This window comes from Somniosus microcephalus, chromosome 14 (assembly GCF_052327205.1).
Source record: "Somniosus microcephalus isolate GS21.2 chromosome 14, FLI_Smic_1.0, whole genome shotgun sequence".
Taxonomy (NCBI): domain Eukaryota; kingdom Metazoa; phylum Chordata; class Chondrichthyes; order Squaliformes; family Somniosidae; genus Somniosus; species Somniosus microcephalus.
Window position 1 is genome coordinate 108,630,802 of NC_141000.1, and position 16,493 is coordinate 108,647,294.

Sequence of the window (16,493 nt, forward strand, 5' to 3'; positions counted from 1 at the left end):
CAGGGGTCCGCCGGGCCTGAGGCGCTAGGCCGCGCACGGGGGCTCGGGTCGGAGCGGGAGCTCAGCTCAGGTGAGTCGGGCTGGGCCTGAGGCGGGGGGGAGTGAGGGGGGGAGAGAGAGAGTGAGGGGGGGGGGGGAAGAGAGAGAGCGTGGCAGGGAGAGAGGGGGAGGGAGAGAGAGGGTGAGGGAGGGAAAGACTGAAGGGGTGGGAGAGGGAGGGAGAGCTCGCCTTCTTCCTTCGGCCGCCGCAATTCAAACTTCCTGCCGACCTCACAAAATGGCGGCCGCCCTTCTTCACCCGCCAGGCTCTGAGTCCAGCCCCTTCCCCGGGGTGTCTTCCTCTCTTCTCTATCTCCTTCCCTCACTCTCTCCTTCCCCCTCTCTCTCTCTCTCTCTCTCTCCCCTCTTTTTCTCTCTCTCTCTCTCTCTCTCTCTCTCTCTCTCTCTCCTTCTCTCTCCCTCTCTCTCTCTCTCTCTCCCTCTCTCTCTCTCTCTCTCCCCTTCTCTCTCTCTCTCTCTCTCTCTCTCTCTCCGAGTCGGCCATTTGGCCCCTCGAGCCTGCTCCGCCATTTAATGAGATCATGGCTGATCTGATCTTGGGCTCAGCTCCATTTCCCTGCCCGCTCCCTATAACCCTTCACTCCCTTATTGTTCAAAAATCTGTCTATCTCCGCCTTAAATATATTCAATGACCCAGCCTCTACAGCTCTCTGGGGCAGAGAATTCCACAGAGTTACGACCCTCTGAGAGAAGAAATTCCTCCTCATCTCAGTTTTAAATGGGCGACCCCTTATTCTGAAACTATGCCCCCGAGTTCTAGATTCCCCCACGAGGGGAAACATCCTCTCTGCATCTACCTTGTTGAGCCCCCTCAGTATCTTAGGTTTCAATAAGATCACCTCTCATTCTTCTAAACTCCAATGAGTATAAGCCCAACCTGCTCAACCTTTCTTCATAAGTCAACCTTCATCTCAGGAATCAATCTCATGAACCTTCTCTGAACTGCCTCCAATGCAAGTACATCCCTCCTTAAATAAGGAGACCAAAACTGTACGCAGTACTCAAGGTGTGGTCTCACCAATACCCTGTACAGTTGTAGCAGGACTTCCCTGCTTTTATACTCCAAACCCCTTGCAATAAAGGCCAACATTTCATTTGCCTTCATGATTACTTGCTGTACCTCTGCTAACTTTTTGTGTTACATGCACAAGGACTCTCAGGTCCCTCTGTACTGCAGCATTTTGTAATCTCTCTCCATTTACATATTTTTTAATTTTCCTACCAAAGTGGATAACCTCACACTTTCCCACATTATACTCCATCTGCCAAACGTTTGCCCACTCACTTAGCCTGTCTATATCCCTTTGCAGATTCTTTGGGGGGAATTTTCCCAGCCCTATGGAGGCGGGACTACTGGGAAAATAGCAGAAACTGGGAGCGGGTACCGACCCCGCTCCAAACCCGCCTCCATGCCATCTTCCCGGCAGGCGGGTCCCCGAGTCACGCAGCGACCCGTCTCCTCGAGGCGGGAAGAGGATGAGAGCCAATTAACTGCCTGTTAACAGCCTGCAATTGCGGGCTTCCCAATGGCTGCGAACCTCGCCAGGGTCAGCGAGGCGAGCAGTGGGTCTGCGGGGGTGAGGGGTCGAAATGTCAGCTGGAGTGGTGGGTGCAAGTGTGGACAGGTAAGTATGAGAGGTAAGTGTAAAGTGTTGGAAAAAGTTTCCTTACTGTTGCTTCTTTCTGCAGGCTTCAACCTTTGAGGATCCGGAGGTGCCCCGGAGGTGCCTCATCTCAACGGCAGAGATGACAGAATGGCTGCTGCATTCTCAGATGCAGCTGCCATCTGCTTTCTGCTGAGGAGAGAGGTCTTGGTACACCTGTGTGCAAGGGCTCACCTTAGAACAGAGATTGTCAGTGACAGCTTCTCAAAGCTGTCAAACACGGACAATTCATCTGTCAAAAATGTTTCGACAGATGAAGCGTCATACGCTGACGTCATCTGTCACCGGCTTTCCCTTAATTGGCCAGTAAGCCGGACAGGCTAAGTGAGTGGGCAAACATTTGGCAGATGGAGTATAATGTGGGAAAGTGCAAGGTTATCCACTATGGCAGGAAAAATAAAAAAGCAAATTCTTATTTAGATGGAGAGAGATTACAAAATGCTGCAGTTCAGAGGGACCTGGGGGGCCCTTGTGCATGAAACACAAAAAGTTAGCATGCAGGTACAGCAAGTAATCAAAAAGGCAAATGGAATGTTGGTCTTTATTGCAAGGGGGTTGGAGCATAAAAGCAGGGAAGTCCTGCTACAACTGTACAGGGTATTGGTGAGACCACACCTTGAGTACTGCGTACAGTTTTGGTCTCCTTATTTAAGGAAGGATATACTTGCATTGGAGGCAGTTCAGAGATGATTCACTAGGTTAATTCCAGAGATGAGGGGGTTGACTTGTGAAGAAAAGGTTGAGCAGGTAGGGCCTATACTCATTGGAATTTAGAAGAATGAGAGGTGATCTTATTGAAACATATGAGATACTGAGGGAGCTCGACAAGGTAGATGCAGAGAGGATGTTTCCCCTCGTGGGGAAATCTAGAACTCGGGCATAGTTTCAGAATAAAGGGTCGCCCTTTTAGAACTGAGATGAGGAGGAATTTCTTCTCAGGGTCATAAATCTGTGGAATTCTCTGCCCCAGAGAGCCCTGGAGGCTGGGTCATTAAATACATTTAAGGTGGAGATAGACTGATTTTTGCAAGATAAGGGAGTGAAGGGTTATGAGGAGTGGGTAGGGAAGTGGCTTTGAGCCCAAGATCAGCCATGATCTTATTGAATGGTGGAGCAGGCTCGAGGGGCCAAGTGGCCTATTCCTGCTCCTATTTCTTATGCTCTTAATATATGTTCAGGAGGCCTGCTGGACCTTCTGGATAGTTTATTAACTTTAGCAGAGCTTATTTTGGTAACATTTTGAGGAAGGGGGTCATATGCTGTGATTGATGTATAAAATGTACCAAATGAGGCAGAGTTCTCCTGGCCACCACAGTCTGGTTTGCAGCCAAATAGTATAAATAAGTAGTGCTGGTTGCATTTTGATCGTGTAGCTATCAATTTGAGATTGTCAACTACAGTATAACAGCGTTTATTGGGTTTAGTGTCGTGGAGCTTTGAGAGTTGATGTTAAAGCTGCATAGGTTTATGTTTAATGCTTAACGTAACTTTGAGGTGGGAATCACCCTACAGTTCTCTTCAATTACTGAGATATAGTATTGCAACTCTTTTCATACCTGCAGTTGGAGCTATCATACAACCAAGCAAGAATTACTAAGATCAGAAGATTACGTCTGACAGCTACTTATGTTCTGTTGTGATAGCTACACAAAGAAATAGTTTAACAAGCTTTCCATTACTTATTGCATGGAATTGCTGGTTAACTTTCTTCAAGTGTGGGTACTAAAGTATGAGGTCATAGAGCTTGAGATCTGACATATTCTGCTGTAATAAATATAATACTCATTTTTCTTTCTATTCTGAACATTATTGTTAATTGCTAATCTTCATTGCTGCTTTGTTGCCATATTCAGGTAGCTGGTCCAGGTTACACACTTCTCCTGAGTGTCACTTGTGGTTACTCGAGATAGGCTGTAGTTCTACACTTGTTGCTGCAGAACAGAATGAGTTCTGACGCTGCTAATTTTCCCCCTATCCAACCCTGCATTAACAGAAAACTTGAAAAATGATTCATGAAAAAATTGGAATGTCCCTTTTAAGCTATTTTGCGTTTTTATGATTGGCATTTGCTTTTCAATTTAAAAGATCTGTAACTTAATTTGCATTTTAACTTTAAAACAGTTTTTGTTGTCAAATAGCTCTTCCTCAGATTTAACAGTAATGATGAATGAAGACGAAACTCTAAATAAAAGTCCCTAATTCTCTGCCAAATAAGCCCGCGATTCAAAGCCAAGAATATTCCAGTTGGTGTTATTTTTAATGCCGACTTTAACTTGTTTAAAACGAATAGATTAACGCTGGCATTAAATAACGCCAATCATAAAATCTAGGCATAGAAGTAATAGTGCAGGATGTAAATCTGTAAAGTCAGAGGGTCCTCCCATTCTGTTGTTTCACACCCTCTGGTGGCCAATTGAGACTGCAGTAGAGAATTTGAGAATCGGTTTCTCAGCTGCTGGAAGTGCATGGTCAAGGTACTGTTGGTTTGGGGGAAGCGAAGGGTGGAAATTAGAGAAAGAAAAAAATGAAAGACTTGCATTTATATAACTCTTTTCACATCCTCAGGACGTCCCAAAGGGCCTTATTGCAATTAAGTACATTTGTAAGCATAGTCACTGTTGTAATGTAGGAAACACAGCAGCCAATTTGTGCACAGCAAGGTCCCACAAACATCAATGTGTTAATGATCAGATAATCTGTTTTTAGTGATGTTGTTTGAGGAATAAATATTAGCCAGGACACTGGGAGATCTCCCCTGCTCCTCTTCGAATAGTGCCACCGGATCTTTTACGTCCACCTGAGAGAGCAGATGGGGCCTCAGTTTAATGTCTCATCCGAAAGACGGGACCGCTGCACTGGATATATCAGCTTAGATTTTGTGCTCAAGTCTCTGGAATGGGACTTGAAACCGCATCCTTCTGACTCTTGAGGCGAGTGCCACCACTGACACCAGAGGGTTAATATCCTAAGATTTTGAAAAAAAATCCTGTCATATGTGGCTGGCTCCTTGCTCCATTTCTAAGACTTCATCAGCGAAACGTTTTGTTCTATGGTTCAATTTCACTGTTTCCAGTGGAAAGTTATCTTTTGTGCCTGCGACTGAAGATAGTGAGCACCTCCATCTCCCTTCCCCGCCCCCCCCCCCCAAATGATAATCGTCAACTACATGTAGGGGGTTGGGAACCTGAGCAGGGAGACAAAGGAAAGGGAAACAAGGATAGAAGCAAAAGACAGGAAGGATAAAACAAAGGTGGCAATCCGAGAAATCAAGGGTTTAAAACAAACATGGCCACAGTAAATAATAATTCTGAAAGGTCTAAGAGTGTTAAAAAAACAAGCCTGACGGCTTTGTGTCTTAATGCAAGGAGCATTCGTAATAAGGTGGATGAGTTAGCAGCGCAAATAGAGGTAAATGAATATGATATGATTGGGATTACGAAAACATGGCTCCAGGGGGACCAAGGCTGGAAACTCAACATCCAGGGGTATTCAATATTCAGGAAAGATAGGCAAAAAGGAAAAGGAGGTGGGGTAACATTGCTGGTTAAAGAGGGGATTAACACAATTGTAAGGAAAGATATTAGCTCTGATGATGTGGAATCTGTATGGGTAGAACTGAGAAATACCAAAGGGCAGAAAACGTTAATGGGAGTGGTGTATAGATCCCCAAACATTAATGCAGAGGTTGGGGATGGCATTAAAAGGGAAATTAGAGAAGCGTGCAATAAGGGCACAGCAGTCATCATGGGTGACTTTAATCTACATATAGATTGGACTAACCAAATTAGTAACAATACTGTGGAGGAGGAATTCCTGACTGGATGGCTTCCTGGACCAATATGTCGAGGAACCAACTAGGGATCAGGCCATCTTAGACTGGGTATTATGCAATGAGAAAGGATTAATTAGCAATCTTGTTGTATGAGGCCCCTTGGGTCGGAGCGATCATAATATGATAGAATTCTTCATTAAGATGGAGAGTGAAGTAGTTGACTCAGAGACTAAGGTCCTGAATTTAAATAAAGGGAACTATGATGGTATGAGACACGAGTTGGGTAGGATTGATTGGGTAATGTCACTCAAAGGGTTGACGGTGGATAGGCAATGGCAAACATTCAAAGATCGCATGAATGAACTACAGAATTTATTTATCCCAGTTTGGCATAAAAATAAATCAAAAAAGGTGACTCAACCGTGGCTAACAAGGGAAATTAGGGATAACATAAGATCCAAAGAGAGGACATATAAATTGGCCAAAAAAAGCAGCAAACCTGAGGATGGGGAGCAGTTTAGGATTCAGCAAAGGAGGACAAAGGGATTAATTAAGAGGGGGAAAATAGATTATGAAAGTAAGCTTGCAGGGAACATAAAAACTGACTGTAAAGCTTTTATAGATATGTGAAGAGAAAAAGATTGGTGAAGTCAAGCGTAGGTCCCTTGCAGTCAGAATCAGGGGAATTTATTATGGGGAACAAAGAAATGGCAGACCAATGAAATACATATTTTGGTTCTGTCTTCACAAAGGAGGACACAAATAACCTCCCAGAGATGTCGGGGAACATGGGGACTAATGAGAGGGAGGAACTGAAAGAAATCAGTATTTGTAGGGAAATGGTGTTGGGGAAGTTGACGGGACTGAAGGCCGATAAATCGCCAGGGCCTGATAATCTACATCCTAGGGTACTTAAGGAAGTGGCCCTGGAGATAGTAGATGCATTGCTGGTCATCTTCCAGAACTCGATAGACTCTGGAACAGTACCCATGGATTGTAGGGTAGCTAATGTTACCCCACTATTCAAAAAAGGTGGTAGAGAAAAAGCGGGGAATTATAGACCAGTAAGCCTGACATCGGTAGTGGGGAAAATGCTAGAGTCCATTATAAAAGATGTAATAGCAGAGCACTTGGAAAGCAGTGACAGGATCGGACAAAGTCAACATGGATTTACAAAAGGTAAATCATGCTCGACTAATTCTACTGGAATTTTTTGAGGATGTAACTGGTAAAATAGATAAGGGAGAACCAGTGGATGTGGTGTATTTGGACTTTCAGAAGGCTTTCGATAAGGTCCCGCATAAGAGATTAGCGTGCAAAATTAAGGCACATGGGATTGGGGGCAAGGTATTGACTTGGATAGAGAACTGGTTGGCAGATAGAAAGCAAAGAGTTGGAATAAACGGGTTGTTTTCCGAGTGGCAGGCAGTGACTGGTGGGGTACCGCAAAGATCGGTCCTAGGACCACAGCTGTTCACAATATATATTAATGATCTGGATGAGGGAATTGGATGTAATATCTCCAAATTTGCAGACGACACAAAGCTGGGTGGGAGGGTATGCTGTGAGGATGATGTCGTGAAACTCCAGTACGATTTGGACAGGTTGGGTGATTGGGCAGATGCATGGCAAATGCACTATAATGTGGATAAATGTGAGGTTATCCACTTTGGTGGCAAAAACAGGAAGGCAGATTATTATTTGAATGGCAATAGATTGGGAGAAGGGGAAGTGCAAAGAGACCTGGGTGTTCTTGTGCACCAGTCACTGAAGGTAAGCATGCAGGTGCAGCAGGCGGATAAGAAGGCAAATGGTATGTTGACCTTCGTAGCAAGAGGGTTCGAGTACAGGAACACGGATGTCTTGCTGCAGTTGTATAGGGCCTTGGTGAGACTGCACCTTGAGTATTGTGTGCAGTTTTGGTTGCCTTATCTGAGGAAGGATGTTCTTGCCATGGAAGGAGTGCAGCGAAGATTCACCAGGCTGATACCTGGGATGGCAGGAATGACGTATGAGGAGTGATTGTGTCGATTGGGCTTATACTCACTGGAGTTTAGAAGATTGAGAGGGGATCTCATCGAAACCTATAAAATTCTGTCAGGCCTGGACAGACTAGATGCAGGAAGGAGTTCCCAATGGCCAGGGAGTGCAGAACCAGGGGTCATAGTCTAAGGATAAGGGGTAAGCTATTTAGGACAGAAATGAGGAGGAATTTCTTCACCCAGAGAGTGGTGAACCTGTGGAATTCTCTGCCACAGAGGGTGGTGGAGGCCAGTCATTAAATATATTCAAGAAGGAGTTGGATATATTTCTTAAGGTTAAAGGGATCAAGGGATATGGGGCGAAGGCAGGGACAGGGTACTGAATTTGGATGATCAGCCATGATCTCATTGAATGGCGGAGCAGGCTCAAAGGGCCGAATGGCCTACTCCTGCTCCTATCTTCTATGTTTCTATGTACGCTGTAACATTTAAAAAAAATAATTGAAAAGAATGCTATTGTGAAGCCTAATCTGGAGTTTTTCCTATGATCATTTTTGACTGATTGAGAACATGTATGTGTTCCTTTTATTCAGTTTGCAGGAAAATTTTAGGATTGCCAAAAGTGAAGAGGAAATTGCCTTGTATGCAAGAGAGAAGAAAAGACGACCAATTCACTCTACACAAAGGGTGGGTGGTTTAACTGGAATATTACTGGATATAAACTGAATAGCCACTAAGCTGTTTCTATACTGTGTGTCTTATCAACATAAACTGTATTGCATCCAGCCCCAAAGTATACTGTGTAAAATAAAAAATTACAGATAAAAATTTGTGAACAGAGGAACAGGAATAGGCTATTCAGCCCCTTTAGCCTATTCACCATTTGTTTAGATCATGGCTGATCTGTACCTAAACTCCAAGTCCAATATATCCTTCCTGAGATGCGGTGCTCAGAACTGAACATAATACTCCTGTGGTCTGTCCAAGGCTCTTTACAACTGAAGCATAACTTCCTCCCCTTTTTATACCAATTCTCTTGAGATAAAGGCCAGCATTCCATTAGCCTTTTTGATTACTTTTTGTTCCTGTCCATTAGTTTTTAGTAATTTGTATACCTGGACACCAAAATCCCTTTGCTTGTCGACCGTTTCTAGTCTCTTGCCATCAAGAAAATATTCTGATTTGTCTTTGTTGCATCCAAAGTGGATTACCTCACAATTCCTTAGATTGAACTCCATCTGCCAATTCTGCCCACCCACATAATCTGTCTATGTTGCTTTATAAATCCCATCTACACAACTTACTGTTCCTCCTATCTTAGGGTCATCAACAAACTTGGATATACAGTCCTCTATTCCTTCATCCAAGTCATTGATATATGTGAAGCCCCAGTACAGATCCCTGGGGAACACCACTTGTTACATTCTGCCAATCAGAGCACATTCCCTTTATCTCTCTTTTCTGATTTGCTTTCAATACTAAGTTATGATTATCAGATAGATTTAATTTGGTTTCTATTAGTTCCATTTCTCAGTTTGGTATATTTAGCTCATTACGCCTATTTACTTAAAGCTGATCGTTTGCCTCATTTAAAAAAAAAATGTAGTAGCCCCTTAATCTACTATATAGTTAAATATTAAAACGTGAATAAATAATTGAACGCTTCGCTTATATTCCTAGGGCTCCGCTGTTTCCTCCTGTGCGTTGCCTATAATGCCACTTTTCAGATTTTTCACTTGTTTGCGTCCGTGTTGTCCCTGTTCCGCTCTTTTTAAATATCCTTACCGTGATGCTCCGCTCTGTCACCGTTCCAATACACCGTGCTTTTTAAAAATATCTTTACTGGACCTTTCCCATAATGTTCTGCTCTTTGTTTATCTGTCATCTTGTCTCCTTCACACAGTAGATTATGATTTGTTACTGAAAAATTTTCCTCCTTGTATCTTTTTTTAGAATGACTCCTTGGACTTGTCTGAACACACAAAAAGAAAAATGAGGGCACGGCGTCGTGAGCAGCATAAATATCGAACTCGTGCTGCTGTTGAAGAATTAGCTCAATTTTTCCATGAAGAAGCAGAAGAGGTTAGCTCTGAAGAGGTTAGTGACATGAGTCACATTTTTAAATCCTAGACCTAGGAATTTCATTTAATTTGTGTATTTGGTAGCATAATGAAACAGTTTAATTATGTAGACAGTTGCAAACTTTGATTTATACTTAATTCTGGAAGGCTGCAGTCAGATTCAAGAAAAGACATACATGAGATATAACTAACATCTAAACATGAATATGTAATGAAACCATTCAACTCACAGGCAATGCTTTCGAAGGCGTAACAATGTAAGATTACAGCAGATTAACTTGCAGCACACTTCATGCTGATGTGACCTCTTTGTTTGCTTATCACTATACTACTTCCTGTTCCTGTTGAGTGACCCTACTGGCCATTACCATCTACTGCCACCTACTGGCGGCAACAAAACGTAACACCTGCAATTATAAGGCAGAACACTCCCTGCCTGGCGTCTATTAGATGCCACTACTTATAAAACATACAGAACTGTGGAATCAATAACACTCAGTCTTCCTTAGGTAAGAGGAGTACGACCTCCGAGATGGGTCTGAAGAACTTTTTGACCGTCCCTTGAACAGTGGCCTTCACCTCTATCTTTCGCACCCTGTCGTCTTTGCTGGGGAAGACAGAGGTGACAAGACCCATAGGCCACTCATTGTGGGATACTTGGCTTTCTTTCAGTAAGACGATGTCACCTTCTCGGAGACTCCGACGAGCCTCGTTCCACTTCCGCCGGCTTTGCAAAGTGGGAAGGTACTCGGTGCGCCAGCGGCTCCAGAACTTACTGGCCAAGGCTTGTACTCTTCTCCACTGGCTCTTCAGGAGGTCTTTGTCAGTGAAGTCTCCAGGAGGAGTGGGTACACTGCCCTTCTGTGTGAGTAACATGTTTGGAGTCAAAAGGAATGGTGAATCTGGATCGGAAGAAACAGGAACAAGGGGCCTCGCATTAATGATTGCTGACACTTCAGCCATGAAGGTGCACAGCACTTCGTGCGTCAGCTGAGGTGGTCTGTTCTGTCGCAACATGGAGTCCAGAATGCGCCGCGACACGCCAATCATGCGCTCCCACGCACCACCCATGTGTGAAGCATGTGGAGGATTAAATTCCCATGTGCAACCTTGCTGGCTTAGGTATGTCAGGATGCTTGGCCTTTGGTTGTGTTCATTCCCTAACTCTAGCTCTCGACAGGCTCCAATGAAATTTGTTCCACAGTCAGATCTTAACTGCTTTGCTGGCCCGCGGATGGCGAAGAATCTTTGTAATGCATTAATGCAGCTGGACGTGTCCATGGACTCGATCACTTCTATATGCACAGCTCTTGTGCTCATACAAGTGAATAGCATAGCCCAGCGTTTGCTATGAGCGGCGCCTCCTCTGGTGCAGTGAGTAGTGATAGTCCAAAGGCCAAAAACATCCAGGCCGACGTATGAAAATGGTGGCGATGAACTAAGTCGTTCCGGAGGCAGATCAGCCATCTTCTGCTCCTCCGTTCTCCATCTGAGCTTTCTGCATGTGACGCATTGATGTAAGACAGATGCAACCAACCGTTTGCCGCTGACAATCCACAAGCCGACTGCTCGAATGGCTCCCTCAGTGAACTGGCGGCCCTGGTGTTCTATCAGTTCATGGTGGTGTCTTGTGAGCAATGTTTTGATGTGGCAGGACAACAGGACTCCTTTCTTGCAAGCTCAGTTCTGCATGCGTCAGCCGTCCTCCAATTCTGATGAGGCCGTCATTCAAGACTGGATTCAGTTTCCACAGTGAACTGGTCTTGGTAATGGTTCTTTTTTCAGCAAGTGCTCTGTACTCCTCAGAGTACGCCTGAACTTGAACTGACCTGATGATAATGTTCTCGGCTGCAGCCAACTCGTCTGGGGAACGAGGCTTCTTGCACCAGTGCCAACCTCTGCATTTGTTTGATGAGCTGCCAGGATCGGACTTGTGAGAGCGAGCCACATGGATTAAGAAAGCTATGGCTCTAACGAGCGATCGCCAGGTTGATAAGCGCTCACAGGTAAGTAGGCTCTCTTGGGTGTGAGTCATTAAGCTGATCACATGAGGACGGACCTCCATATCTAGTTCTGGGCTGACGAGCTTGAATGATTCTTGTGCCGTATGGTCAGCTTGGTCAGGTTTGTGTAAGAAAGCTGGCCCGGTAAACCACATTGTACTGGAGAGCTGGGAGGCAGGCACTGACCTGGTGGCGAGGTCAGCTGGATTCAGCTCTGTGGGCACATAGTGCCACTGGTCGGGGCATGTTGATTGTCTTATTCGCTGAACTCTGTTGTGTACATATATGAAGAACCTCTTTGACTCATTGGAGATGTAACCGAGCACAACTTTGCTGTCACAGTAGAATTTCACTGCATCAAGCTTGAAATCTATCTCATCTAGGATGAGATCCGCCATCTCCACCGCTAATACTGCAGCGCATAACTCCAGGCGTGGTATGGTGGGCTCTGGCCGGGGTGTCAACTTCGCCTTTCCCAGGACAAATCCCACGTTGCTTTGGCCCTCATCATCCAGGGATCTCAGGTAGGCTACCGCGCCAATAGCTTTCTCGGACGCATCTGAGAATACACACAACTCGGTGCATTTGGATTTGGAGTGTGTGTCTGGTGAGTAGGTGCGTGGGATATGAAGATTTTTGAGAGAATTTCTCCATGTCTCCCATTCTGTTAACCTGCCTTCGGGGAGTGCCTTCGGGGAGTGGAGAGTCCCAGTCGCTCATGTCTGTGCAGAGTTATCATAGTAGGGCTCTTCCTTGAATAGTCATGGGCGCCACCATGCCGAGAGGGTCAAAGAGTGAGTTGACCGTTGACAGCACTCCACCGCGTGTAAATGTCTTGTCACCTACAGACACTGCAAAGGTGAAGGTGTCAGATTCAATTTCCCAACGTAAACCAAGGCTTAGCTGGGCTGGCATGGTTTCGTCACTGAGGTCTAAGTCTTTAATGCCTTTGGCGAGTTCCTCAGCTGGGAAGGCCTTCATCACTTCTACACTGAGGCAATTTTGTGCAGCCTCAGGTTGGACTGTGCTAATGAAGCTTGAGTTCGCTTCAGCAGGCTGATGGCTTCTGCTTCTGAAGGTAAGGGTATGAGGCCGTCATCATCATAAAAATGTCTCTCCACAAACTCTTGTGTCTGTTCCATGCTCGTGTTCTCCCTCTTTGGCTGCACTTCTGAGCCCATAGGTGGAGACTGCAGGGGAGGGGCTGTTACCAAAAACGTGGACCCGCATCCTGTATTCAGTGATGTCCTTTGACATGTTGTCGCGATAGCAGAAGAACCTCAGATAGTTCCTATGGTCCTCTCTCACCACAAAGCAATAGAACATCTGTTGGATGTCTGCGGTTACTGCTACGAGCTCTTTCCTAAAGCGAATCAGCACACCAAGGAGGGTGTTGTTTAGGTCTGGACCCATGAGCAGAACGTTGTTGAGTGAGATGCCACAGTGCTGAGCGCTGGAGTCGAAAACTACTCTTATTTGACTAGGCTTCTGGGGGTGATAAACTCCAAAAATCGGGAGATACCAGCACTCTTCTTCTTTGAGTGGAGGTGCTAATTCAGCATGGTTACTCTCAAACCTTTTCCATGAAGGCAATGAACTGTTCCCTCATTTCGGGCTTTCTATCTAATGTGCGCCGCAGTGATGCGAGGCGGGACAGTGCCTGATCGCGATTGTTAGGCAGAAGAAGCCGGGGTACCTTGAAGGGGAGAGACGCAACCCAGCTTGTTCGCCTCATCTTTGTGAAATTCTTTCTCCATAATATTCATGAAAGCTTCGTCTTCGAAGGAGAGAGCACCTTTGTTGTCATCTTTTGTCTTTTCAAACACGGTGTGCCCCAGTTTGTCGACAGCTCTGGTGTCAGCCGAGCACCCTCCTGCTGTGTGAGAGAAATCACCATGTTGCTCCCCGCCGTAGCTCGCTCTCTCTTTCAGGTGGATGTGACTTGGGCAGGGAGTGAGGAAAGAGGGTCATCTGCTTTCTAGCACGTTGGTCTTAAAGGTGCTTACGTTGGGCTTGTGAGTTTGGCCTAGGCACACTTCTCCCACGAGCACCCAGCCTAAGTCGAGTCTTTGGGCAAAGGGGGCATCGTGTGGTCCGTTAACTTGCTCTCTCACCTTATGCACCCTCACCACATCTCTCCCGAGCAGGAGGAGAATCTGGGCCTTTGGATCCAATGCTGGGATGCATGATGCTATGGGCTTTAGGTGGACATGGTGAAGTGCTGTCTCAGGCATTGGTATCTCCGATCGGTTGTTCGGGATTTCACTGCACTCGATCAGTGGCGGTAAGTCTATGCTCACCCCTTCACTCACTGCCTCGGCACAGAACCCATCTGCTTTCCTTCCTGCCATCTCCAAGAGTCCGGCACAGGTTCTCAGTGAGTAAGGGGCTGGGCTACTCTCGACGCCAAATATGTCAAAAAAGTCTGACTGTGCGAGTGACCGATTACTTTGGTCATCGAGTATTGCGTACATGTTAACTGAGTGGTCGCGCTGTCCTTTTGGGTAGACTCTTACAAGGCATATTTTGGAACACGATCATCCTGTGAGGCCTTGGCCACACACCTCAGTGCATATGGAGCTCACCGTTGGTGCAGTGGTAAGGGTTCCCTTTCTCTCATCTCCAGGCTCAGAGTCTTTGATGGTTGGCTTTTCCGTTGTGGGGGTAGGACCTGGGTGCATAGCTGTGCTGTGGCGGTCACTCTCACACTCCCTGCATCTCAACGCTATCCTACAGTCTCTTGCAGTGTGGGAAACGGAGGCGCAACACCTAAAACATATCCCATTATCTTTGAGGTAGGCTCTGCGTTCATCTATGGTCTTGTTTCTGAAGCCTCTACATTTTGCGAGCGGATGAGGCTTATGATGGATGGGGCAGTGTTTTCCGGGATCATCTTCATTCTTTGCTGCATCTATGCTGATGTCAGTCTTTGCAGTGACATCCGTCTTATGCACAGATATAGGCATTCTTGTGCCTACGTACTTTGACATGGGCTTCTCATACTTTGAGGGTCCACTACAGTAGTTGGACAGGGCAAAGCTTGGATCATTTCTAATTCTGGCCTCTCTGCAGATAAAGTTCACAAAGAAGGAAAATGGGGGAAACCACATGTGGTTGTCTTCTTTGAATTTTGAGCCTACGTTGATCCATTTTTCTTGGAGAGGGTGGGGCAACTTCTCCACTATTGGGTTGATGCCGTGAGCAGTATCTAAATAGGAGAGCCCAGGTAAGTATCCGTCTGTTTTGGCTGCTAGTAACTCCATTAAAAGGTCTCCAAGTTCTCTAAGCTTAAGGTAGTCTCTGTTACCTATTTTAGGAAAGTTTTCCAGCTTACTGAAGAGGGCTTTCTCTATCACCTCAGGAGCACAGTAACACTCCGAATTTTGCCCAGACCATTCTAAGGGCTGTGCTTGGGTCATTTGTGTACAAAAACCGGATCCTATGGGCATGTTCTGATGATTCTTTGCCCAGCCATGATGACAATAAATCCAACTCCTCACTAGCACTCAGGCTCAAGCCGCCAGTGGCATTAAGGAAGGATGACTGCCATGCTCTAAAACTCTCTGGCTTGTCATCAAATTTTGTGACACCTGTGATTACATGTTCTCTACATGCCAAATATTGGGCAATGCCTGTCATATTAGGAGTCTGTGCATGGGTTGCCAGAGTATGATCGCATCGGAAGGGCTGCGATTGGATGGGAGACTGCCATGCCGGGTGACCTGTTCTAGCCTTTGAAAAGGGTTCTTTTTTGATGTGTGGAATTTTGGCATGAGTACCTTCCAAGTGGTTGGGAGCGGCGGATTGAGGCACAGGTTTCTTCGGGAGCGCTGCAAACTCTCCTTCGTGTGACCAGTCATCAGTAACAAGGAAGGGGTCGTCATCAGAGTAGCGTGAATGATTCACCTGAGTGACCTCATGTTGGGCTGGTGATGGCGATTCCGTGTTCTCGTGCAATGGTTCAAAGTTTGGGAAGGAGGAGATGTGTGTGCGTATCCTAGCCTGCTCCTGGACATAGTCGCTTGTCCGCCTCTCAGTGCTTTGAGGTGATGCAGGATGAGCAATGCTGCGGTGCTCTCCCACCTCTGCTTCTAGTGCCGCTTCCCATATCTCCGTCTCAGCAGTAGCGGCAGCTGCTTTCTCAATGTGTAGTGCCCCCAGCGTGGCAGCCTCTGCTTGTAGTCGGACCTTCTCTTTCTTCACAGCCAGTTCCTTTTTAGCAAAGGTCACGCAAGCCTGTGCCGCTTTAGCTTTAGCACATGCTCTAGCTGCTGCTACACTGGCTGTTGATGATCTAGATGAGCGTGTACTTCTTGAGCTGGTCACAGATCTCTGCTCGTCTTGGAAGCTCTTGCCGTCCATGGCTGCACTGCGCTGCACTGCCAATGTTGCTTGTTGCGCCAGCTGATGGCGTGCCTTTTTACTGTACCGTCCTCCTTACGTGTATGTGTCTGTACACAGTTAGACAGCCAGCCAAACTCCTTTCAATAACGACATGGGAGTCAGGATGTAGCGTCCAAGCTCCGGTGTTTAATGATGCCACACTTGCATGAGGTCAATGAAACAATACAAATCAGTTGTATTGGGTTGGAGTAAAACTGAGAAAGAAAAAAGAAAGAAATGCACCTTTGTTACATACATGAGATATAACTAACATCTAAACATGAATATGTAATGAAACCATTCAACTCACAGGCAATGCTTTCGAAGGCGTAACAATGTAAGATTACAGCAGATCAACTTGCAGCACACTTCATGCTGATGTGACCTCTTTGTTTGCTTATCACTATACTACTTCCTGTTCCTGTTGAGTGACCCTACTGGCCATTACCATCTACTGCCACCTACTGGCGGCAACAAAACATAACACCTGCAATTATAAGGCAGAACAACAATTAAATTTTGATTAATGTATATATGATTGCATATTT

General features: G+C 45.8%; 1 protein-coding gene across 1 annotated transcript in view; it reads left to right on the plus strand.

Annotated features, from left to right (window-relative positions):
• Window positions 1-16,493, plus strand: part of LOC147107826 (bromodomain and WD repeat-containing protein 1-like) — a 122,544-nt gene that overhangs the window by 68,277 nt on the left and 37,774 nt on the right. The window contains exons 20-21 of the mRNA XM_086007167.1: window positions 8,072-8,165; window positions 9,432-9,575. Of these exons, the coding sequence (XP_085863293.1) occupies window positions 8,072-8,165; window positions 9,432-9,575 (238 nt within the window). The remainder of the gene's footprint in view (window positions 1-8,071; window positions 8,166-9,431; window positions 9,576-16,493) is intronic.